The 27,262-nt window shown below is 42.8% G+C and overlaps 1 protein-coding gene across 2 annotated transcripts in view; it reads left to right on the plus strand.

Moving 5' to 3' along the window:
- The window catches only part of ctnna2 (catenin (cadherin-associated protein), alpha 2), a 1,403,856-nt gene that overhangs the window by 1,183,286 nt on the left and 193,308 nt on the right, over positions 1 to 27,262 (plus strand). For both annotated transcript variants that reach the window (XM_055644902.1, XM_055644985.1), the window contains exon 15: positions 6,591 to 6,772. In XM_055644902.1, the coding sequence (XP_055500877.1) occupies positions 6,591 to 6,772 (182 nt within the window). The remainder of the gene's footprint in view (positions 1 to 6,590; positions 6,773 to 27,262) is intronic.

Genomic DNA, 27,262 nt, shown 5'->3' on the forward strand with positions numbered 1-27,262 from the left:
AATTCACTTAACCCTCCCAAGTTTCAATAATCAATCTCTAACAGTCTTTCTTGTCCATTTGCAACATTTTATCGCAAATGCCTGTAGGTATCGAAAGAAAATGGAAAACAGCCTTTTCGCAAATGGGGTTACCTTTTATAGGTCCATAAACCTTGAGGGGCCGAACTACATAGGGGTGGTCCCCTTACAATCCAATCAAACATATCAATTACATCAATACATTATAGACAGTTCCCCAATCCAATTACAGAGGGTCTCAAACAATGTTTCTTACAGAAGCTTCTGGAAGGAAGCTAGTTCACTGAATAATGCAACATTTACTCTGGAACACAAAGCAATTCTGCTAGGGCTTAACATTTGGCCAATCAACAAACAGCAGGGTAACTATCTTGCAACGTTATTTACATTATTCACAATTATTTTGCAGCAATCCAATCAAACTCATGCATTTACATTACCTTGGAGATCCTCTGCAAAACTCTCATACATACTTACAATTGCAGACATACTTAGACCTTTGTTATCAGAAACACTGATCTGGGACCTGGACTTCCCGGCACCAGCCAGCAGCCTGTGGCTTCTTATACTGAAATACAGAATAAGCCAAAAAGGTCTTGTAGTGCATGAATTCTCTGCTTTATTTTTGGCTCTATGTTGGCCAGGATTTACAGGCCCACCAAGTCCGTGCCAACCAGCGATCCCTGTATGCTAGCACTACCCTACATACTAAGAACCATTAATACACTTTTACTGAAGCTAATTAACCTACAAATCTTTGGTGTGTGGGAAGAAACTGGGAGTGCCCGGGGAAAACCCACATGTTCACGGGGAGAACGTACAAACTCTGTCCGGACAGCACCCGTAGACAGAATCAGTTTCTCCAGCGCTGTCAGGCAGCAACTCTACTACTGCACCATCGTGCCACACCACTTCATTGATGGCTTTACATAATGTTTGCTTGCTAAAGTTTGCAGGAAATTAATCTTCAGTTTCTGGAGACTGCAGATTAATGTGACACTGCTAGCGAAAGGCCGTTGGGGTGTCGGGTTTGCAGGAGTGGAGAAGGCCACTGTAGTCAGATGTCAAGACCATGGAGAAAGGATGCACTTTTAAAATCTGATACACCTGGAACCAATGTAGGTCAGTTAGGATCAGAATGATGGGTGAGCGTGACATTGAAAAAGTAAACCTTGGATGTCAGTGAATCCCATTATAGCTATTCTCACATCTGCTGCAGAAAACTCCAAGGCCCAAGACTAGCTGTTCATGGTATTAATGGATGAATGCTGACACCTTCATTTGACATTCTTGTACCATGATTTTAACAGACCATAACCTATTTTTTAAAAAGTGAATTAATGTCCACATTAAAATCGGCAAGAAAGAATATCTCTCTAGTTTCACAACTCTCTAGGATTCAATACACAATAGAATAATCTTTAAACTTTCCATAAACTAGCAGAATTTGTTAGTTTTGATAATCTATGGGATTCTACGTTGCATATTGATATTTTTAACGACCTGATTGTCATTCAGTAATTATGTTGACATTAATTTGCAGCACTTGCAGTACAAAATAGTCTAGAAATTAGTTAACTTATTCTTGAAACGTTCAGTGCTACGTGGTTCATTGTCCATTGTAGCTGAAATAAACTGATTCAGTGCTCATTTCTGCAAAAACCCGTGGCATTCATGAAGTAACGCATTTGTTTAATTTATGCTTGAGCATTTAACCTTTCCCTGGTGTCAAACATACATCAAATGATGCAAGTTTAGTTGAGTTTGGTTTAGAGATACAGCACGGAAACAGGCCCTTTGGCCGCCGTGTCCGCACCGACCAGCGATCCCCGTATATTACCACTACCCTACACACACTAGGCACAATTTACACTCATACCAAGCCAATCAACCTACAAACCTGTACGACTTTGGAGTGTGGGAGGTAATCGAAGGTCTCAGAGAAAACCCACACGGTGACTGGGTGAACGTACAAATTCCATACAGACAGAACCCGTAATCCGACGTTACAAGCGCTGTAAGGCAGCAACTTGATCGCTGCACCACCGTGCCATCCATTTGTGCAAAGCCCATTGCCATCCCGACCAACAGAAACGTGAGTTCAAAGATCCACACAACTATTACAGAATGGTTTCAACCAAACTCTCAACACTTTGCATTAGTTTGCTGCAGGGTGCTTCTTGCCTTCATTGATCGATTGATTGATACTTTGTTATCACAGCTGACATGTCACAGTGAAATTCTTTGTTTTGCATACCGTACACAAGGTATACAAAGAGTCGCCACGTATAGGGCGCAGACAAAGTTGCAAAGTATTCGATTTCTTTGTTTTCAGAGGCCCCCAACGGCGGGTCCCTCTTTGTTCTCATGCCGGGTGGGGGAAATTATAGAAACATAGAAAATAGGTACAGTAGGAAAAGTAGGCCATTTGGCCCTTCGAGCCTGCACCGCCATTCAATATGATCATGGCTGATCATCCAACTCAGTATCCTGTACCTGCCTTCTCTCCATACCCCCTGATCCCTTTAGCCACAAGGGCCACATCTAACTCCCTCTTAAATATAGCCAATGAACTGGCCTCAACTAACTTCTGTGGCAGAGAGTTCCAGAGATTCACCACTCTCTGTGTGAAAAGTGTATTTCTCATCTCGGTCCTAAAGGATTTCTCCTCTATCCTTAAACTGTGACCCCTTGTCCTGGACTTTCCCAACATCGGGAACAATATTCCTGCATCTAGCCTGTCCAACCCCTTAAGAATTTTGTAAGTTTCTATAAGATCCCCCCTCAAAAAGTAAAGCAATATTTAAAAGATATTTGGACAGATACAGGTATAGGAAAGATTTAGAAGGCTATGGGCCATGCACAGGCAGGTGCCACTTAATTGTGCACTGCACCATTGTACGGATTTCTTGTGCCTGGAAGAATCAACTGCAGATTTCTTCTTCCAGCTGGTTCTCACTGTTGCCCAGGCTGGTCACCTAGTCCTCTTCACAACCTGTATGTGCCTTTTAGCATTTGATTGACTAGAACTTTTGTCCACATTGGATTGAAGATAAAATCTCTCGCCTTATCCCCAGAATCCTCTCTTTCCACCATAGCAGACAGCAGCAACTCACATTGTACCAACCATGGAGTGTGTGCTTTTAATGGCTGAATAATGCACAACAAAAGTGTCAGAAGTAGCATTCAGTTAACGCTGGTCAAGTTGGGAAATGTATACGTCCCATTCCATCGTCTCTCTGGTGAACTGCTGTTCTAACTTCATTTGACCCTAATTCCTGAATTTTTGAGTGGGACGCAAACTGATATTAATGATAAACACAGCAATATTTTAACACACCAAAACATTAATCCACTAGAAAAATATGTCATCGACTAATTCTTGGTTCTGATTTCAATGGTATTTCATCGATAATTTAAATTAATTTCTTTATATCTATCAACAGACATAACCACCTGATTGTTACTCAAATCAATGTGCCACCAACAATTTAATATGTTATGATTTATCTTGCTCAAGGTTGCAGCATCTTCAGATCATTGTGTCACTATGAAGAAAGGCTGTGATGTTTCTCAGATAGGCAATCTTCATTATTGAGGGAACATTGACTTAGAAACTTTGGTTAAAATAATATGCCAATGTCGCAAAAAGTCTGGTTCAGCCGAAACAATGTTTGGGGAGGGGCGTAAGGAAGTCACAGTACAGGATTTACGAAGGAGAAGCTGAAGTAACTATTTTAGTCTTCCCATTCATCATCTGGAGGCAATTGTTGCTTATTCATGACTAAATGCCAGATGAGCAGCAACAAAGTAGGACAGCAAGACTTACGTCATCAGTGTGCACATGGAAACTGATTATGTTTCTGTGGGACTAAGTATAAGAGAGAGGAAGAGGATCCTTCTGTGGATTTTTGGATATATGGTGTGAAGGGAAACCATCAGAATCATAGTGTCACACAGAACAGAAACAGGCCCTTCAGCCCAACTCGACCAGGTCGACCAAGATGCCCCATCTAAACCAGTCCCATTTGCCCAGGATTTACCCACATCTCTTTAAACCTTTCCTATCCATGTTCTTCATCAGATGTCCCCTAAACTTCCCCATTCTCCTAATATGGTCACCAAATGCTGCAGAACCCAGCGGGATAGGCCGCTTCTCCTGAGAGAATGAATGGATGAACGTTTCAGATCGAGACCCTTCTTCAGGTTGAAGAAGGTCTGAAGAAGGGCATTGACCCGAAACGTCATCCATTCCTTCTCTTGAGAGACGCTGCCTGAGTTATTCCAGCAGGTTGTGCCTATCTTCGGTTTAAACCAGCATCTGCAGTTCCTTACTACATATTATCCTAAAGCTGTGCCCTTTAGTTTTAGATACCTATGACAAAAGGTGAAGGTTTCTGCCATTTACCTTATCCATGACCCTTATACAGTTGGCCTCTTTCGGATCCTCCCTTCACCTCTTCCACTCCATGTGAAACTTTTTCAGCTCATCAAGTCTCTCCTCATAACTGAAATAGACAATTGTGATCACTGTGATCATGGCTGATCATCCACAAGTAATACCCTATTCCTGCCTTTCCCCCATATCCCTGGACTCCACTATCTTTAAGAGCTCTATCTAACTCTCTCTTGAAAGCATCCAGAAAAGTCAAGAGAGTTTATTGTCATGTGTCCAAGATAGGACAATGAAATTCTTGCTTGCTGCAGCACAACAGAATATATAAACATAATTCAGAACAGGAAATAAAAGTTCAGTGTGTCTCTATACCATAGACCATATATAAACACAATAAATAAACAGATAAAGTGCAATAGGCTGTTATTGTTCAGAGTTTGTTTGATGTCGTGTTTAATAGCCTGATGGCTGTGGGGAAGAAGCTGTTCCCGAACCTGGATGTTCCAGATTTCAAGCTCCTTTACCTTTTTCCCGATGGCAACAGAGAGATGAGTGTGTGACCAGGATGGTGTGGGTCTTTGATGAAGCTGGCAGCCTTTTTGAGGCAGCGACTGCGATAGATCCCTTAGATCAATGAGGTCAGAGCCGATGATGGATTCGGCAGTGGTCACAACTTTCTGCATTCTTTTCTGCTCCTGCATGCTCAGGTTGCCGAACCAAACCACGATGCAACCAGTCAGCATGCTCTCTACTGTGCACCTGTAGAAGTTCGAGAGAGTCCTCCTTGACATACCGACTCTCCGTAATCTTCTCAGGAATTAAAGGCGCTGATGTGCTTTCTTTATAATTGCATCAGTGTGCTGGGACCAGGAAAGATCTTCGGAAATATGCACGCCCAGGAATTTGAAGTTCTTGACCCTTTCCACCATCATCCCAAATTGGCCTCCACTGCCTTCTGAGGCAGAAAACTCCACAGATTCACAACTCCCTGTGTGAAAAATGTTTTCTTTATCTCCATTCTAAATGGCTTCCCCTTTATTCTTAAACTGTGGCCCCTGGTTCTGGACTCCCCCGACATCAGGAACATGTTTCCTGCCTCTAGCGTGTCCAATTCCTTAATAATCTTATATGTTTCAATAAGAGCACCTCTCATTCTTCTTAATTCCAGTGTATACGCCCAATTGCTCGATTCATTCAACATATGACAGTCCCGCCATCCCGGGTACTAACCTTGTGAGCCTGCACTCCCTCAATAGCAATAGCAGGAATTTGGGGACCAAAATTGAAATCTTAGGCAACATCCTGGTAAATCTTATCTGTGGTCTCTCCAGTGCAATCATGACCTTACATTAGTGTGGTGACAGAATTTTCTACAATATTCCAACCTTATCCTAACCAACAATTTGTGGCAATCATGAATTTAAAGCATAAAAGGGTTCTCCCATTATTCACTATCATTGTATTTCTAAAGCCAGAAATCCAATTTTGTCTCGACTCGAAAGGTCACCCATTCCTTCTCTTCAGAGATGCTGCCTGACCCGCTGAGTTACTCCAGCATTTTATGTCTATCTTCAGTGTAAACCAACATCTGCAGTTCCTTCTTACACAATCCAATTTTTCCATTCTTGCTAGCAAATATCATTTTCAAGTATAAAACCTGGAATTGGAGACTGAGAAATCCTTGATTTAATGCTTTTAGTTTCGATTAGTTTAGTTTTGTGATACAATGTGCAAACAGGCCCTTCGACCCATCGATCCATGCCGATCACTGATCACCCATGCACTAGTTCTATATTATCCTGGTTTTGCATCACACACACTAGGGGTAATTTAGGGAAGCCAATTAACTTACAAACCTGCACGTCTTTGGAATGTGCGGGGAAACTGGAGCACTCGGAGGAAACCCATGCGGTCACAGGGAGGACGTGCAAACTCCATATAAGCAGCAGCTGTAGTCGGCATTGAACATGAGTCTCTGGCCGTGTAGGGCAGCAACTCTACCACTGCGCCACTGTACCGCCCCTACTCAGGACCTTTTGCATGTAAAGCAGACATGACTTTACTGCACTACGAACCAAAATATGCAACAGGGTAATTATACGAGGATATATTGTGAATGTACTGGTGAGGTACGATGTGAAAGATGTCGCTTCTAAACATTGATTTTTCTTGACAGGCCATCATGGCTCAGCTGCCCCAAGAGGAAAAGGCGAAGATTGCTGAGCAAGTGGAGAGCTTCCAGCAGGAGAAGAACAAGCTGGATGCCGAAGTTGCCAAGTGGGATGACAGCGGCAATGACATAATTGTGCTGGCAAAGCAGATGTGTATGATAATGATGGAAATGACCGATTTCACCAGGTAAGAGAATGTAGGCGATGTGTGGCTTGCAACTCGAGCATAACCAGCACGCACCACACAGAGAAAATCACTGTCTTACTGGTACAGAGAGCTCAGGACACTACTTCTCCCTGCACTATATACACAGCAGAATGTTTAGAAAGCGAAGCGCAGGTTTAAACCGAAGACCGACATAAAATGCTGTTGTAACTGAACGGGACAGGCAGCATCCCTGGAGAGAAGGAATGGGTCACGTTTCGGTTTGAGACCCTTATTCAGCAGAATACTGGCCAGTAACTAATCTTTCTCCAGAATCTGTGGAATTCTTTGCCACAGACGGCTGTGGAGGCCAAGTCAGTGGATAGATAGATTCTTGATTAGTACGGGTGTCAGAGATTATGGGGAGAAGGCAGGAGAATAGTGTTGGGAGGGAGAGATAGATCAGGCATGATTGAATGGAGGAGTAGACTTGATGGGCCAAATAGCCTAATTCTACTCCTATTCCTTATAACCTTGTGACAGAATATATTTTTTCATCTATCATAATGTTAAGTTTAGAGACACAGCATGGAAACAGATTCTTCGGTTCACCGAGTCTATGGTGACCATCGATCACCCATTCACCCAAGTTATTATGGTTGGGCCAAGATGAGCATCTATTGTCTATTTCAAATTGTCCTGGAATTGTGAAGGTTGTTGGGTGATTTTGGAAGGCAGTTCAGGCTCTCCCATGTTAATGTGGAATTATCCTGGACGAGAGTGGCTAAAAATGCTGGATTTCTAACCCTAAGGTCATGAGTAAACCAAATGTTTTTTACATTCATACCATGCTTTCATAGTGTGAATCCAGGTTTTTATTCTAGATTTATTTGTATTTTATTGAAACCACTCCATTTAAATTCATTGGAATGTTTCTGGATTATCTGTTCAAGAATTCTCTGAATTATTAGTTGAACAACTAATTCATAAGACTTCAAAGCTGCTTTCACTGAGTAACAACAAGGTAGTCATACAGGTGGAAATAGGTCCTTCCTAGTAAGTTGACCATTGTCAGCACACTTTAAAAAACTTCCCATTTTAGAGACAGTCCCTTTCCAATAAACGATCTACTCCAATCAACTTGAGCGAGTTCCCGTCTAATGCCTTCATAGATGGCCTTGCCCCAATTCAGAATATCAGAAGTCACAAGTACCAAAATCTACGGGCTCATCTACGGGCACTTCATCAACATTCCCCTCCCGATTCCCTAAAAAAAAGTTTTTCTCTTCTGAATCTTTTTTTTAATTATGTGTTGATGGGTTTGTTAAAGTAAGCAAGGTAAATATATACAGACACAAGGAACTGCAGGTGCCAGTTTACAAAAAAAGACACAGTGCTAGAGTAACTCAGCGGCTCTGGCAGCATCTCTGGAAAACATAAATAGGTGAGGGGGGTGTTGTTCCTGGAGCTTACATTGGCCCATGTTGTAACAATGCTGGGGCCAGAAGCAACAAGATGCAAGTAGGAGTAGGATGGTGAATTATGAAGGCAGGTAATCAGAAGCTCTGGGGAACTCATGCAGACTAGGTGCAGGAGTACCATTTAAAAATAGAGACACAAAATTCTCAGCCGGTCAGGCAGCATTTCTGGAGAACATGGATAGATGATGTTTTGGGTCGACAACCGTCTTCAGACTATTTGTTTTAGTTTAGAGATACAGCATGCAAACAGGCCCTTCGACCCAATAAGTTCACACAATAAGTTCACACAATAAGTTCACCTGTTCGCAATATTTCTATAGTATCCCACTTCCTCATCCAGAACCTGCACATTAGGGGTAATTTATAGGGGACAATTAACCTACAAACCCGCACGTCTTTGAGATGTGGGAAGAAACCAGAGCACCCAGAAGAAACCCACATGGTCACAGGGTGGACATACAAACTCCCCACAGAAAGCACCCAGGGTCAGGATGGATCTAGCTATGCCACTGTGCCTTCCCTTATCGAAAACAAACATTTATTTTTCCGTTGGATTTCAGTAAAGTGAGGGATTTGGAGAATAGAAGTATTGGATGATTCGCATGACTGCCAGAGAAATAACAATGTCATATAAACAAGACAGCTGAAATAGTTATATAGCAACCACAAACATACCTAAAAGCTCAGGATCAAAGACTACAAAAATATATTTGCCTCCAATGCTGCAACTGCTGGAATAGTCAGGCAAAGTTAAATATTGCACCATATTTGTCATTTATTAAGCATGTGTGAAAGTGTATTTATACACACTGAACATTATTTTTCTCCCGTTATGTACTATGTTTATATATTCTGTTGTGCTGCAGCAAGTAAGAATTTCATTGTCCTATCTGAGACATATGACAATAAAACACTCTTGACTTGACCTCAAACTGTACTATATTCCACTCCCTCTTCTCCCCTTCCCCATCGGGCAAAATGTATGGAAATGTGAAAAAACACACACCTCCAGATTCAGGTATAGTTTCTTCCCAGCAGTTATCAGGCAACTGTATAACCCTACCAACAACTAGAGACAGCAGTCCTAAACTATTCTCTACCTCATTGGAGACCATCTGACTATCGTTGATCAGACTTTACTGGCTTTATCTTGAACAAAATGTTATTCACTTTATCGTGTATTTGTACAGCATGTTAACCAAGCAGATGGTTAACTGCTTGGCACGCAACAAAAGCTTTTCAGCCATGATCATATTGAATGGCGGTGCTGGCTCGAAGGGACAAATGGCCTACTCCTGCACCTATTTTTCTATGTAACAATGTGACAATAAACTAATGACAAATACACACGATGGGTGCTGGGTCATGCATAGGCATAGATCATTGTTCAGAGATGCTGAATACTGGAGAACAGATTGGCTGTGATTGTAGTTCACAATAACAATGTTGAGAATGTCTTTTAACTGATCTGAAAATAGATGTTGCTATAGAGGTTTATCATGATTTCATTCTGATTACCACATGAAATCTGTGATTTCCAAAATTAAATGTCAGCCCACTTTTTTTTAGTTTTGTTTAAAAAAGAAATGCAAAATGTTTTTTTAAACTTGATCTATGGATATTAAGGGATGTGGGGAGAAAGCAGGAACGGTGTACTGATTTTGTATGATCAACCAAGATCATATTGAATGGCGGTGCTGGCTCGAAGGGCCGTATGACCTACTCCTGCACCTATTTTCTATGTTTCTTTGAATGTGATATTCATACCAGAATAATTCTGCATTTTCAATTGCATCAGAAGATCACAGTCACATTGAAAGCCATCTTAATTTGCATTATAATGTAAGGGTTGTGCATTAATTCATGGTTAACATGAAGGAAACCTTTCTTTTCATGGGGTGTAGTTGGAACCTGGAATACTCTGCCTGCAGATGTGGAGGAGTCAGATTCCTCGGTGGTTTTAAGCAGGAAAGTGGGTAAAAATATAACAATTATAAAAACTTGACAACATCATAGATAGGGCTGTGAGGGTCGAGAGCTAGTGCTGTCATGATGGGTCAAATGATTTCCTATCCAAATAGTGAAAGGCCTGGATATAGTGTTTGTGGAGAAGGTGTTTCTACTTGTGGTCCAGGGCCAGAGGCCATAGCCTCCGAATAAAAGGACGCACCTTTAGAAAGGAGATGAGGAAGAATTTCATTAGTCCGAGGGTGGTGAATCTGTGGAATTCATTGCCACAGAAGGCTGTGGCCAGGTCAATGGATATTTTCAAGGTGGAGATTGATAGAATCTTGATTAATACAGGTGTCAGGGGTTATGGGGAGAAGGCAGGAGAGATAGATCAGCCATGATTGAATGGCGGAGTAGACTTGATGGGCCGCAAAGCCTAATTCTGCATTTATAATTTATGAACATGAAAATCATGTAACGATTTTATGATTCAAAAGAAGATGTGATTTTGCAATGAATGTCAAGATATGCCATGTGCACTAAACAATGATTGTTATTTTTTTATACTGTGTGATTTTGTAATAGGAAATATATTGTGATTTTGATTAGTGCTTTAGTTTAATTTTTTAGTTTAGTTTAGAGATACAGCACGACAAAACAAGCCCTTCGGCCCACCAAGTTTGCACCGAACACCAACACTATACTATATACTAGGGACGATTTACAATTGATAAAAGCCAAATTAACCACAAACCTGTACGTATCTGGAGTGTGGGAGGACACCCAGGGAAAACCCACACGGTCATGGGAAGAATGTACGAACTCCATACAGACAGCACCCTTAGTCAGGATCGAACCTGGGTCTCTGTCGATGTGAGGCAGCAACTCTACCACAGCGCCACCGTGCTGCCCTATTGGCTTTCTCATTGACAAATCTCTCCAAGGGGCTTGTGGGCTTTCATCTTACAGACAGAGAGGATAAGGGGATAAAAGGGTAGCATGTTAGGTCATTAGGGAATAGGAATAGAATTAGGCCATTCGGCCCATCCATTCTACTCTACCATTCAATCATAGCTGATCTATCTCTCCCTCCTAACCCCATTCTCCTGCCTTCTCCCCATAACCTCTGACACCTGTACTAATGTTAACTCAGCTCCTCGATTTGACACCAGAATAAACACACCTGCCTTTGAAGGTCCATTTGCTTTAGTTCTTCTGCTAGATATGTCAAAACAATCTTATCTCAGCAACATCAGTGGCATTAATAGAACTGGAAAATATAAAAATTTGCAATATCTGAAGATTAGACAGAGGTAACCAGTTAACATTTTGGAGCTATTTCTTGGTATTTTGATTTTGTTCTCTCTCGATGTTCAGAATGCTGATGTTGCCTTTTTTTAAATCTATGTTAATGTTGAGTGAAGAGATCAAGTGGTTTGTGACCACATTTGCAGACAACAAATCGATGGTTGAGAAAGCAAGGTGTAAGAAGGCTTCAGGAATCTACAAAGGGATACAGATGGGTTAAGATACAGGCATATGGCAGATGGTATGTAATGTGGAGAAAAATTAGGTTATTTCCTTTGGGATAACAAGTAGAAAGCAAAATAAAAATATTTGAATAGTAGAGTACAAAATGCTGTGGTACAGTGGGATCTGCATGTCCTTGTTCGCAAAATACAGGAAATTAGCATGAAAGTACAGCAACTGGTTAAGAAGATAATAGTGTTTTGGATTTTATTACGGAGGGGAAATAATATAAAAGCAGAGAAGTCTTGCTAAAACTGAAAAGGATATGGATGAGCTTACACCTGCGATGCTGCGTATAGTTTAATCTAAGTAGATGTATAAAATCATGATGGTGGTGGTGTATTCTGTGATGAATGCACACAGTCTTTTACCCAGTGTAGGAGAATCAAAAACCATAGGTTTAAGGTAAGAGGGGAAAGATTTAATAAAAATCTAAAGGACAACTTTTTCACACAGAGAGTAGTGGGTATATGGAATGAGCTGCCAAAGGAGGCAGGTACAATAACAACATTTTAATAACATTTGGGACAGCTACATAGATCGGAGAGGTTTAAAGAGATATGGATTAAATGGACTAACATAGATGGGGCATCTTGGTCGCATGGATGAGTTGGGCTGGTGGGTCTGTTTCTGTGGACATCAGTCTGAAGAAGGGTCTCAGTTCAGAGAAGAATCATGAATTTGATTCCTGGGTTAACTGAGGAGGGACGGTTGAGCAGGTTGGACTGAAGCACATTGACATTTGGAAGAATGAGTAGGGGACCTTCGCAAGGTAGAGTCCAAAATGATGTCTTCCCTCCTGTGGGACAGAGCCAGAGATTCAGGGGAAGGGATTTCCCATTGAAGGCAGAGAAGAGAAGGAATACTTTCCCCAGATATTTCCATTTAGTTACACCAGATAGAAACAGGCTCTTTGGGCCACCTGGCCCAGGTCTATCATCAACCACCCATCTATGATAACCCCATTTTATTCGATGCCTTCTACCGACCATTTCCCTCCACATTTGACTGCTGACCTATGCCGACAGTGGCCAATTAATCCATCCACCCCGATCGATGTCTTCCGGATGTGGGAAGAAATTGAAGCTCTGGAATGAAACGCACTTGGCCATAAGGAGAATATGTCAATGCCACACAGAGGTCAGGATTGAATCCGTGTGTGTGGAGCAGTGATACAATGCCTCTACTACCACTTCACCAGGACAGCTGAATAGGAATCTTTGGAATTTTCCACTACAGTGAATTTGAGGAAAAATCGTAGAATATATTCAAGGATGATTTTAGTTTCGAGGGGAATTGATGGTTAGCACTTGAAAGTGGGGCTGAGGCCAGATCAGTTCTGTTGGAATGGACCCAAGGGCCCCATATGATCAATCCTGCCACTGTTATGCTCTTACACGCATATTCTGCTGTGCTGCAGCAAGTAAGAATGTCATTGCTCTATGTGGGACATTTGACAATAAAACACTCTTGATCCTTCTCCACTAAAGTACATTTTGCTGATGCAGTAACCAAAGATGATCAGCAGCAGCAGATTGCAAATCCCTTTATTTATTTGTCCAATGCGTAGTACATCTCAGTGGTTTTCCGGAGTTAAAATCTGAAGTAGTTGAACATCACACCCCACTATTCAGAGAGAAATTGCAAGTGAGGGTCTAGACTGAGATTCATTCAGCTAATAGAGTTATAGACTCATACATTACTGCATGGAGGCAGGCACTTCAGCCCAACTCATCCATGCCGACCAAGATATCGCATCTCAGCTAGTCCCATTTGCCCACACTTGGTTCATAACCCTCTGAACCTTTCCAATCCACGCACCTTTAGTTTAGTTTACTTTAGAGATACAGCATGTAAACAGGCCCTTCAACCCACTGAGTGCACAGCAATCCCCGCATATTAACCTAGAAAATAGGTGCAGGAGTAGGCCATTTGACTCTTCGAGCCTGCACCGCCATTCAATATGATCATGGCTGGTCATCCAACTCAGTATCCTGTATTAACACTATCCTACACATACTATATAGTTCTATAGACTCAGGATCAATTCATGGGGATTAGAGGGTAGCTAATGTTATCCCACCTTTTAAGAAAGGTGGGAGAGAGAAAATGGGGTATTATAGACCAGTTATCCTGACATCGGTGGTGGGGAAGATGCTGGAGTCAATTATAAAAGATGAGATAGCCGCACATTTGGATAGCAGTAACAGGATCGGTCCGAGTCAGCATGTATTTACGAATGGGAAATCATGCTTGGCTAATCTTTTGGAATTTTTTGAAGATGTAACTAGGGAAATGGTCAAGAGAGAGCCAGTGGATGTTGTGTACCTGGACTTTCAGAAAGCATTTGATAAGGCCCCACATAGGAGATTAGTGGGCAAAATTAGGGCACATGGTATTGGGGGTAGAGTGCTGACATGGATAGAGAAGTGGTTGGCAGACAGGAAACAAAGAGTAGGGATTAACGGGTCCCTTTTAGAATGGCAGGCAGTAACTAGTGGGGTACCGCAAGGCTCGGTGCTGGGACCGCAGCTATTTACAATATACATCAATGATTTGAATGAAGGGATTCAAAGTAACATTAGAAAATTTGCAGATGACACAAAGCTGGATGGCAGTGTGAACTGTAAGGAAGATGCTATGAGAATGCAGGGTGACTTGGACAGGTTGGGTGAGTGGGCAGATGCATGGCAGATGAAGTTTAATGTGGATAAATGTGAAGTTATCCACTTTGTTAGCAAAAACAGGAAGCCAGATTACTAGCTAAATGACATCAAGTTGGGAAAACGGGAAGTACAACGGGAGCTAGAGGCAGGAAACATGTTCCCAATGTTGGGGGAGTCCAGAACCAGGGGCCACAGTTTAAGAATAAGGAGTAAGCCATTTATAACGGATACGAGGAAACACTTTTTCTCACAGAGTTGTGAGTCTGTGGAATTCTCTGCCTCAGGTAGGAGGTAGGTAGGTTCTCTGGATGCTTTCAAGAGAGAGCTAGATAGAGCTTTTAACAATAGTGGTCAGGGGATATGGGGAGAAGGCAGGAAAGGGGTACTGATTGGGGATGATCAGCCATAATCACATTGAATGGCGGTGCTGAATGGCCTTCTCCTGCACCCATTGTCTATTGTCTATTGTCTATTGTCATATTAGGGACAATTTACATTCACACCAAGCCAATTTACGTACAAACCTGTACATCTTTAGACTGTGGGAGGAAACTGAAGATCTGGGTCAAGGGTAGAACATACAAACTCCATACAGACAGCACCCCTATTGCGGATCGAACCCGCATCTCTGGTGCTGAAAGCGCTGTAAGGCAGGAAGTCTACCGCTGCACCACCATGCAGCCTGTCCAAGTGTCTTTTAAATTTTGGAAATAAGAGGGTTGTTTCATCACAAATGGGGGGAAAATAATTAGATCTGTATTCTTGGAGTTTAGAAGAATGAGAGAGGGTCTTACTGAAAACAATACATCCAAATGGTATTGAATATCAGGGCAGGCATGAGGGACCAGGTGGACTCCTGCTCCTTGTGTTGTTGTATTCTATTGATCTGCTCACTGGACATGGAATCAACAGGTTCAGATCCATATCGCTATGATGACTAGGGATCACTGTCACCCTCCTCAAAACTATGGGGCAATGGCTGTCCATTGTATATTCAATGGCTGCAGAATTTCACCCTATTTCACATAGTCCCCTTGTTCCACCTATCGGACTACCCCACCTTGCATAGAAAATTGACCATAGAATGGTGCACAAGAACAAGCCCTTCAGCCCACAATGTTACATCAAACAATCATCATCACGTTGAAAACATTAGTGACACAGTGGTGCAGGTTTCCGACAGGAACGGTGATGGACGCACCACACATCTCTGTCCTACTAGTTCCTGCGGACTTCCGCTGCTGGAAGTATAGGATATTTGGTGTGCGTGCTTTATCATCATTCCTTACAATGCGATGTACGACAGTGATCGCAACTTCTACTGAAGTGTAGATGGCCATTGGCCCGCTAGAAGCTCATCCGCACTTTGACAGGTGTTGTTTTTGGTCCTGCTGGGGGTCCACAGCCTCCTCTTTACCTGACAAACCAGGTGGGGAAGACGGTTTAGTCGCCGACTATCTGACCATGGAGCAGGTAGCACGGGATTACATGGTACCCGTGGTGGAGGGAACTCCCCCCAACCTGATCAAACATAATGCAAAATTAAACAAATCTCTTCAAACTGCATATGACCCATATCCCACCATTCCCTGCATATCTATGTACCTAAAAGCTTCCGAAACGCCACTTTTGTTTCTACCTCCACCACCATGTGTAAAAAACTTGCCCCTCATTTCTCCATTAAACTTTGCCCCTCTTATCTTAAAGCTATGCTCTCTAGTTTTTAACATTTTCACCCTGGGGAAAAAAAGGTTCTGACTGTCTATCCAAACAATGCCTCTAATAATTTTAGATTCTTCTATCAGGTCACCCCTTAGCCTCCGACCATCCAGACCTTCTCTGCTACTGCAATGGTCTTGCCTTCTCTCTTTCTAATTTCTTCGACCTGAAACATCATCTGGGTTCTCAATCCAGGGTTCACTTGGCTGGCTGAGTTCTTCCAGCATTTCTGCTTTAGTTACAGTTTAAAATATCAATACAGGTGACCCATACCATCAATCAGATGCCCAGAAATCTTGATATTTACTTTTTCAAAAAGTTTTGGCTACTATTCACCCATTGGCATTTTACTGGAATTTATCTTGCACTAAATGTTATTCCCTTTATCATGCATCTGTACACTGTGGATGGCTCATTGCAATCATACATGGTCTTTCTGCTGACTGGATAGTATGCAACAAAAGCTTTACATTGTACCGTGGTACATGTGATAGTGAACTAAACTAAACTACAGTGCTGGAGATGCCAGCAGGTCAGGCAGCAGCATCTCTGTGCTCCCTAAAGGGCCTGTCCCACTTTCACAACCTAATTCGCAAACTTTTTTACTCGTGGACATTTTTCATCAGGCTAGAAAAACACCCCGACCTACTTGATGCCACCAGTACCTACGACTAGCATCACGACCTACCTACGACCTCCTACCACCTCGTGACGACCATGCTGCGAGTACGTCAAGGGCAAACTCGGCAGAGGTCGTGAATTAGGTCGTGAAAGTGAGACAGGCCCTTAACTCTCTCCCACCTCTCATGAGAAGGGCATGACTTTTGTGGATGGAAATCCTTTCAAAATCGCTCTCATACAGAATAGCTGAATTATGTCATCATGTTTATGTTCATCTTCCTGCTCACTACCCTGCCAGAAACCATTCAAATAATTTTAAAATATTTTCCATTTCAAAAAGCGCACACAAATTATCCTTCCTCCACTGTTTCTTCTAAACCATTCCATCACCTAGCAACACACTGCATAATTTTTAAAATAATCTCTGAGCCTCTCTTTCCAGAACAGTGAAGCATTTCAATAGAGGTAATATTAAGGCTTTGAAAAAAAGAAAAGGTTTGATTTAATTCTGTGCTTTATCATTTATGAAAAGCTTTCACACACACAGTGAATTGCTTAGAATTACACAGCGTGCAACACTCTGTAGCAGCTCATTTGGTTCAAGTGGTCTAGGCTGTCGTTTCTGCTCTGTATGAACCAGCTTCCGCCTTGTTTGAGTCATAGTGTGGAAATAGGCCCAGTGGCCCAACTTGCCCACATCGACCAACATGTTCCATCTACACTCATCCCACCTATCTGGGTTTGGCCCATATCTCTAAACCATTTCTCTCTATCCATTTACCTGTCTAAATGTTGTTTAAACATTGCCTCAAGCATCTCCTCTGGCAGCTCATTCCATACACACATCACCCTTTGAATAAAGTTACCTCTCAGGCTCCTATAACATCTTTCTCCCCTCACCTTAAACCTATGTCCTCTGGTTCTAGATACTCTACTTTGGGCAAGAGATTCTGTGCGTTTAACAGATCTATTCCTGAAACAACTTTTTACATCTCCCATCATCCTGCATTCCAATGAATAGAGGCCCAGCCTGCTCATCCTCTCCCTATAGCTCAGGACCTCGTCCCAGTAACATCTGTGTAAATCTTCTCTGAACACTTTCCAGCTTGACAACATCTGAGAGGTGATGAGAGGGGATCTCATTGAAACATATAAGATTGTTAAGGGTTTGGACACGGTAGGGGCAGGAAACATGATCCCGATGTTGGAGGAGTCCACAACCAGGGGCCACAGTTTAAGAATAAGGAGTAAGCCATTTAGAACGGAGACAATGAAACACTTTTTCTCACAGAGAGTGGTGAGTCTGTGGAATTCTCTGCCTCAGAGGGTGGTGGGGGCCCGTTCTCTGGATGCTTTCAAGAGAGAGCTAGATAGGGCTGTTAAAAATAGTGGAGTCAGGGGATATGGGGAGAAGGCAGGAACGAGGTACTGATTGTGGATGATCAGCCATGACCACAGTGAATGGCGGTGCTGTTTGAAGGGCCGAATGGCCTATTCCTGCACCTATTGTCTATTGTCTATCTTCCCCAAAACTGAACACAATACTCTAAATGTGGCCTCACCAACGTCATATACTGCAACATGACCCCCCAACTTCTATACTTCTTCATCTCATTCTATCAACATCTCACAAGTTCACAAGTTCACAGGTTATAGGAGTAGAATTAGGCCATTCGGCCCCATCGAGTCTACTCCACCATTCAATCATGGCTGATCTCTGCCTCCAAATTTCATTTTTCTGCCTTCTCCCCAGAACCCTTGATCAATAATTTGTCTATCTCTGCCTCAAAAAAAATCCACTGACGGCCTCCACAGCCCTCTGTGGCAATGAGTTCCACAGATTAACTACCCTCTGACTAAAGAGGGTGCATGCAAGTGTACATGAGTGTTGCTGTACCATTGGTGGAAGAGACCAGAGCAAGAGGGCATGGTGATTGTCTAATGAATGAAATAGATAGGATAGACAGTCAGAACATTTTTCCCAGGGTGAAAATGCCTGGGAAATAGAGGACATAAAGTTGAGTGAGGCAGCGTTTAAAGAAAATGTATGGGGCACACTTTTCACCCTGAGGTTAGTGGGTGCCAGGAACGCACTGTCAGGGTGTGGTGGAGGCAGATACAATAGAGGTTTTTGAATAGTACATGGATGTGTAGAGAATGTAAGGGTATGGATATTCTATTAACAGACAGATTAGATTGGTCTTGGTAACATAGAAACATAGAAAATAGGTACAGGAGTAGGCCATTCGGCCCTTCGAGCCTGCACCGCCATTCAATATGATCATGGCTGATCATCCAAATCAATATCCCATACCTGCCCTCTCTCCATACCCCCTGATCCATTTAGCCACAAGGGCCACATCTAACTCCCTCTTAAATCTAGCCAATGAACTGGCCTCAACTACCTTCTGTGCAGAGAATCCCACAGATTCACCACTCTCTGTGTAAAAAATTATTTTCTCGTCTTGGTCCTAAAAGATTTTCCCCTTATCCTTAAACAGTGACCCTTTGTTCTGGACTTACCCAACATCGGGAATAATCTTCCTGCATCTAGCCTGTCCAACCCCTTAAGAATTTTGTAAGTTTCTATAAGATCCCCCCTCAATCTTCTAAATTCTAGTGAGTACAAGCCAAGTCTATCCAGTCTTGTCCAGCATATCATGTTCAGCATTGACATCGTTGGCCGAAAGGCCATTCCCTGTGCTGATCTGTTCTATTATCTATTCAATGTAAGGATGAACTTTATTTTAACAGACTGGCTGGGTCACATCTGGACCTTGGGGAAATAGATTAATTTGTAGCTTTCAAAAGGGAGTGGTATCAATGCTTCGAACAAATATATTGCAGGAATTAAGGAGAAAAGTGTTGAATACTGCTGGGCTGATTCAGTCTACAATTCACCAGAAGGAATTTCTTTGGCCAGAGGTCGATGATTCTGTGGAATTCACCAACGCAGACAGCTGTGGAGACCAAGACATTGGGTATTTTAAAACGGAGATTGATAGGGACTTGATTAGGAAGAACAACAAATGTTATGGGAGAAGGCGTGGGAATGGGGATGAGAGGAGAAAGATAGATCAATCATGATTGAATGGCAGAGTAGACTCGATGGGCCGAATGGACTATTTCTGATCCTATGTGTAATGGTCTTCCAGTAAGCAGATATGGACATGAAGAGATTTTTATGTGAGTCCATTCTATCAGCACAAATAGTCATTAAGTCATCAGATAGAGTCATAGTCATAGAGTCATACAGTGTGGAAACAGTCCCTTCGGCCCAACTTGCCCACACCGGCCAACATGACCCAGCTACACTAGTCCCACCTGCCCGCGATTGGGCCATATCCCACAAACCTGTCTAATCCATTTACCTGTCTAACTGTCTCAACTACCTCCTCTGGCAGCTTGTTCCATAAACTCACCACCTTTTGTGTGAAAAGATCACCCCTCAGATTTTTCTTGTTCTTCACCTTAAACCTATGTCCTCTGGTCCTCGATTCACCTGCTCTGGGCAAGAGATTCTGTGCATCTACCCAATCTATTCTCTGATGATTTAATACATCTCTATAAAATTATTCCTCATCCTCCTGCGCTACAAGGAATAATTCCAGCCTACTCAACCTCTCCCTACAAATCACATTCTCCGGCTCTGGCAACATCCTTGTAAATCTTCTCTGTACCCGTTTCAGCTTGACAACGTAGATATAGACTATTTCATCGCATTTCGTTGTCTCTGTACTGTACACTGACAATGACAATTAAAATTGAATCTGAATCTTCAGGATGCAGGAAAAGCTAGGCACAAAGTGGAGTTGATAGGATGAGTCTATTATTACCACCATGCTGCTCTGGTGAACAGCAATGATGATTGGCATCAAGAATAATAACTTCTCTGGCATGTGTGGCATTGCCATGACCCATTGCACTATCCATATCATGGGGACTAACAAAGATTCAAAAAATGATCTGTGTCAAGTTGGAAGAGGCTCTGTGTTTACACACTTCAGTCTTGCTTTGTATAAAAGGAATTGCACAATTTAAAAAAAAATCAAATTTCTACACATTCAGACAGTTTTCAGTGATATGCGAACATAATGACCTGGAAACTACTCCATTGTTGACTACCCTGTTCTTTGTCTATTAGCTTCTACAATGCTTGCATATGTAGGAGTTACATAATATTACATTATGCAAAGGGAAAACACATCATAGATCTTCCTACTGCCTTCTTGTAAACATATTCAGAACCCTTTTCTGACAGCCAGAAACTTAAGAATAAGGGGTAGGCCATTTAGGACTAAGATGAGGAGACATTTCTTCACGCAGAGCGTTGTGAATCTGTGGAATTCTCTGCCACAGAAGGCAGTGGAGGCCAATTCACTGGTTGTTTTTAAAAGAGAGTTAGATTTAGCTCTTAGGGCTATGGGAATCAAGAGATATGGGGATAAAGCAGGAACGGGGTACCGATTGTAGATGATCAGCCATGATTATATTGAATGGCGGTGCTAGCTTGAAGGGCCAAATGGCCTACTCCTGCAACCTATTTTTCTATGTTTCCATGTTTCTATGTTTTCCCGAGGGTGGAAATGTCAAAACCTAGAGGGCATAAATTGAAGATGAGATGCAAAAAGTTCAAAGGAGATGTGCGGGGCATGTTTTATTACACAGTGGATGGTCGGTGCCAGGAATATGCTGACATGGATTGTGGAGGCAGAAAATATAATCGTTTTTAAGAGGCTTTTAGATAGGCGCATGGCAAGGGATGGAGGGATATGGGTCATGTGCAAGCAGATAGAGTCATAGAGTGATACAGTGTGGAAACAGGCCCTTCGGCCCAACTTGCCCACACTTGACCAACTATGTCCCAGCTACACTAGTCACACCTGCCTACGTTTGGTCCATATCCCTCCAAACTTCTCCTATCCATGTGCCTATCTAACTGTTTCTTAAATGTTGGGATAGTCCCAGGCTCAACGACCTCATTTGGCAGCTTGTTTCGTACACCCACCGGGTGAATAAGTTACCCCTCAGATTCTTCTTAAATGTTTACCCCTTCACCTTGAACCAATGTCCTTTGGTCCTCGATTCCCCTACTCTGGCAAGAGACTCTGTGCCTCTATTCCTCTTATGATTTTGTATACCTCTATAAGATCACCCCTTATCCTCCTGCACTCCATGGAATCTCTAGCCTAGCCTACTGAACCTCTCCCTATAGCTCACAAACTCTAGTCCTGGCAACATCCTCATAAATCTTCTCTGAAACCTTTCAAGCTTGTCAATATCTTTCCTATAACATGGTGCCCAGAAATGAACACAATATTTAGGTATGTTACAAAACCTACCTGAATCGCCATTGGGAATCTGCCCTCAGCCATGTCGGCGATTTTGGCGCTGTTTGGAGGGGGCGGGTTTAAAACGCGATTTTTACTAGGCTGTACTAATCGCAGATGTTCAGCCTAGTAAATCATTAACGAAAAATCGCTGCAAGACCCGGTCGCAAAAGGTATTATTAGTTTTATAGGCCTCGATAATATAGTTCTAATAGTTTTTAAATTACTGTCTGATTCCGCAACCTCTCACAGCCCGAAGGTTTTATAAAGCAAACAATTAAAGGTATGTACCTTATTTTTACATTATATGGGGCATATATATAACCCTGTATATCAAGTTATCTATAGCGAGTAGTTCATTTTGGGCTTTTTATATCCCGCAGTATTTTTCTCGGCATTTGAGGGCACTAATCCAGCGCGATATCAACGTTCTAAACCAGCGCGTTCCACATGAACCCACTAGAAAGCCGATTTAAATGGGCATTTATTTACAGCAATTGAACACTAAATTCCTTCCATTTGGCCTATAAATTAATGTAAATTAGATATAAAAATCATGTTATATTGTGAATTATTTGTGAATAATCTTTGGACACTTAGGCTATTTAAAAATGTTAATCTTTCCTTAAGAAATGGGCTTTTGACAATCCAAGATCACAGCTTTTTTGTAATGTCCATTGAAAATCAATAGGGAACAAGATGCTAATTTCCGAGTATGAAAATGGCCATAACTTTTTTAATACTTGAGATATGAAAGTGAATTTCGTGTCAAATTAAACATATTGTTATGCTTTATCTGATGGGATAAATTGCAGACTTGATTTTTAAAATCTCAAAATATTGTAACATTGCTACAATATTGTAAATGTGGTCTCACCAACATCTTATACAACTGCAACATGACCTCCCAATGTCTATACTCAGAGATGAGATTAGCTTATCTTGGAATCATGATTAGCCCAGATATTGTGGACCAAAGTACCTGACCGTCTGCTGTACTATTCTATATAACATTGTTTATCAACAGTGCCGGATTTATGTATAAGCTAAACAAGCTATAGCTTAGGGGGCCCCCCGAAAAAAGTGATGGGCCTCGAGGTCTAGGGGGGCCTCCGGCCAAGGCAGAACACCTACCGTTCAACTCTGGGCGGCCCCCCTCTCTATCTCTCTCTCTCCATCTCCCCCCGCTATCCATGTCCGGGCCGCCAGGCTCCGCTCGCTCCTCATCCGCCGGCACGGCAGGCCGCCTTGCACATGCGCACAACCACGGCCAGCACATCATGGGCCGCCCTGCGCATGCGCACTGCAACGGCAGATTTGGCCGCCATGGCTGTCCGGTCGTTGGGGGCCTCACAAGTGGAACAGCTTAGGGCCTCTCTTCATCTAAATCTGGCACTGAGACCCAGGGTTGATCCTGACTACGGTTTGTACGTTGTCCCTGTGACCATGTGGGTTTTCTCCGGGTGCTCTGGTATCCTCCCACATTCCAAAGACATGCAGGTTTGTTGGTTAATTGGCTCCTGGTGTGTCGGATGCAAGATTGGGATGACATAAAACTATAATTGGTCGGCGTGGACACGGTGGGCCGTATCTCTGAAGTAAACTAAAGGCTGGCATTATATTAATTTAGCTGCAAAGTGCTGGAGTAACACAGCGGGTCGGGCAGCATCTCTGGAGAACATGGATTGGTGACGTTTCGGGTTGGGACCCTTCTTCAAACCCCATCATCTGTAGTTCTTTGTTTCTACATTTCACAAAGCCATGTCACCTTGTTGAAGATACCTCCAGGTTGTAAAATAAGTCCTCTTTTGCTTCCACTGTTCTCTCCTTGCCCCAATGAATACACCTCCAATAATAATAAACATAGAAATACAGACAATAGGTGCAGGAGTAGGCCATTCGGCCCTTCGAGCCTGCACCGCCATTCAATATGATCATGGCTGATCATCCAACTCAGTATCCCATACCTGCCTTCTCTCCATACCCCCTGAACCCTTTAGCCACAAGGGCCACATCAAACTCCCTCTTAAATATAGCCAATTAACTGGCCTCAACTACATTCTGTGGCAGAGAATTCCAGAGATTCATCACTCTCTGTGTAAAAAATGATTTTCTCATCTCAGTCCTAAAAGACTTCCCCTTTATCCTTAAACTGTGACCCCTTGTTCTGGACTTCCCCAACATCGGGACCAATCTTCCTGCATCTAGCCTGTCCAACCCTTTAAGAATTTTGTAAGTTTCTATAAGATCTCCCCTCAATCTTCTAAATTCTAGTGAGTACAAGCCGAGTCTATCCTGTCTTTCTTCATATGAAAGTCCTGACATCCCAGGAATCAGTCTGGTGAACCTTCTCTGTACTCCCTCTATGGCAAGAATGCCCTTCCTCAGATTAGGAGACCAAAATTAGGAGACTTCAGGTGTGGTCTCCAGGTGTGGTAATAAAGAATGTTCTACCTACTGTAATTCAGCACAAAACAGATCCTTTGTTAACTATGAGGTCTTCACTACAGTCCAACATTGCTGAAATAGTGTGCACACCATGAACACAATGGAAGTCAGTACCTGATAGTGGCACTTTAGTGCCGTTTGGATAAGGACAGGGAATGGAAGGGTATTGATCATGAGCAAACACAAATGAGTATAACGGCATCATCTTTGGTGCGAACATTGTGGGCCAAAGGGTTTGTTCCTGTGCTGCACTGTTCTATGTAACTAAACATAATATGCTGGAGGAACAAAGGAAACCGGGAATTCCCAGTACAGCTATCATTGCTTCACAGCGCGGAAATAGGCCCTTCGGCCCACTCAGGCCGTGCCGACCAGCGATCACTCTGCACACTACCACCATCCCACACACACTAGGGACAATTTACAATGTTACCAAGCCAATTAACCTACAAAACTGTACATCTTTTGAGTATGGGTGGAAAACATAGCACCCGGATGGAAACCCAATGGGGAGAATGTACAAACTCCGTACAGACAGCACCCATAGTCAGAATTGAACCAGGGTCTCTGCCGCCATAGGGCAGCAAATCTACCGCTGCCCCACCGTGCTGCCCTGGTGCCATACTCTGTTGCTGATCATTCTCGCACCATTCTCAACTCACATCACGACAGCCATAAACAAGCAAATTGACTTGCTAAGCATTTGTGCATTCGATTAAAACCATATGGTTGTGACTATTTACACTTATGCATTCCCTTGTGCCTGAATTCATCCTGTGTTGGCCTATTTATATACTTGTCTGTAAAGCCTACCTTGTGGCTGCAGCCATGCTGGTGAGTCAATTCTCCCTTGGAATGGAAGAAGTTGCAGATGGCCTTAAAAGACCGAGATGGCACGACTACCGCACCTCCTCACTGCGAGAGTCTGCAGATTGAGCATTGTTGAAACGGCAGAGTTAGGAACAGGAATGCAACATCCCACAAGAAAATAAATGATTTGTGATCACTCTTAGAGCATGCATTGGCCAACAGTGAAGGAGGAAAGGTTTATTCCCACTTGGATTATATTCTAGACCAAAGATCCTATAGCGGAGCAAGATAGACCACTCCTTCTAAATGCAATGGGCTGACGTGTAGTACGCAACGGAGCGGAACGTGGGCCTTTTTTTCATGCATTTCAATAACCCGACCCGACCCGGCTTGCAGTGCAATCAACGTTGTGGGGGAACAGTTTGTGTAAATAAATTATAATTCTGAAAATGAGCAGAAGATTTTTACCAAAGAACTTTTATTTTAACGAGGATGTTTCTGTAACCGGCTTCCAGGGACAATGTTACAATCTTAATGAAGCCAATTAACCTACAAACCTGAATGTCTTTGCGCTGATAGACACAAAAAGCTGCAGTAACTCATCAGGATGGGCAGCATCTCTGGAGAGAAGGAATGGGTGATGTTTCGGGTCGAGATGCTTCATCTGACTGGTTAGGGATAAGGGAAATGAGAGATATGGATGGTGATGTGGAGAGATAAAGAACAATGAATGAAAGATATGCAAAAAAGTAACGATGATAAAGGAAACAAGCCATTGTAAGCTGTTTGTAGGGTGAAAATGAGAAGCTGGTGCAACGGGTGGGGGGGTGGGGGGGATAGAGAGAGAGAGAGAATGCCGGGCTGCCTGAAGTGAGAGAAATCAATATTCATACCACTGGGTTATAACCTCTTTATCTTTCCACATCACCGTCTATTTCTCTCGTTTCCTTTATCCCTAACCAGTTATAAGAAAGATCTCAACCCAAAACATCAGCCATTCCTCTCTAGAGATGCTACCTGTCCCGCTGAGTTACTCCAGCTTATTGTGTCTATCTTCGGTTTAAACCAGCATCTGCAGTTCCTTTCTACACACTCTCTCTTCCTCTGATCATCTCTCTACTTAGAGTGACATACATCGCTTTTATCCCCTCCTGTATCCCTCCCTCGGCTTTTACACTTCATTCCTGCTCCTCTTTCCTTATCTGATTCCCTGTTGCCTCATTATCAACTCTGGCCGTTATCACATACTTTACCCTCCTGCCAGCCACTGCCCCCCGACCTGAATCTACCTGTCACTTGCCAGACTTTGGCCCACCCCAATCTCACCATTCCAGCTTTCTCCCCCTCTACACCACCAGATTGAAGAAGGGTCTCAACCCGAGACATTGTCTGTCCATTCCCATCATAGATGCTGCCTGACCTGATTAGTTCCCCCAGTACTTTGTTCCAGATTCCAGCATCTGCAGTCTTCAGTATCTCTATTTGGCTTCACAACAACCCTGGCTGGCATGAAACAAGTCTATTTCTGTATCGAGTTTATACATTCACTGTACGGAATTTGTGAGTTCTCCTCGTAACCTGCGTGGGTTTTCCCCGGGATCACCAGTCTCCTCCCAACTTCAAAGACGTGCAGGTTTGCAGGCTAATTGAATGGATAAAATTGTAAATTTTCCCTAGTGTACTTAGAGTAGTGTTAATGTGCGGAGATCGCTGGTCGGCGTGGACTCAGTAGGCCGAAGGGCCTGTTTCCGCGCTGTATCTCTAAACTAAACTAAATTTAACTAAACTGGACAATTTACATTGCCAAACACAGCTAAAACATTGGAAAGGATTGAATTGCAGGTGCACATGCAGCAGAAATAATATTGTTGCCACAGTATGATGCATCGCCAAGCTAACCATTCATCTCAACTTGCCTATAGCAATTCTTTGAAAGAGCAATACAATTAATGCCATTCTCTTGCTCTCATTACCAAG

This window comes from Leucoraja erinacea, chromosome 1 (assembly GCF_028641065.1).
Source record: "Leucoraja erinacea ecotype New England chromosome 1, Leri_hhj_1, whole genome shotgun sequence".
Classification (NCBI taxonomy): Eukaryota; Metazoa; Chordata; class Chondrichthyes; order Rajiformes; family Rajidae; genus Leucoraja; species Leucoraja erinaceus.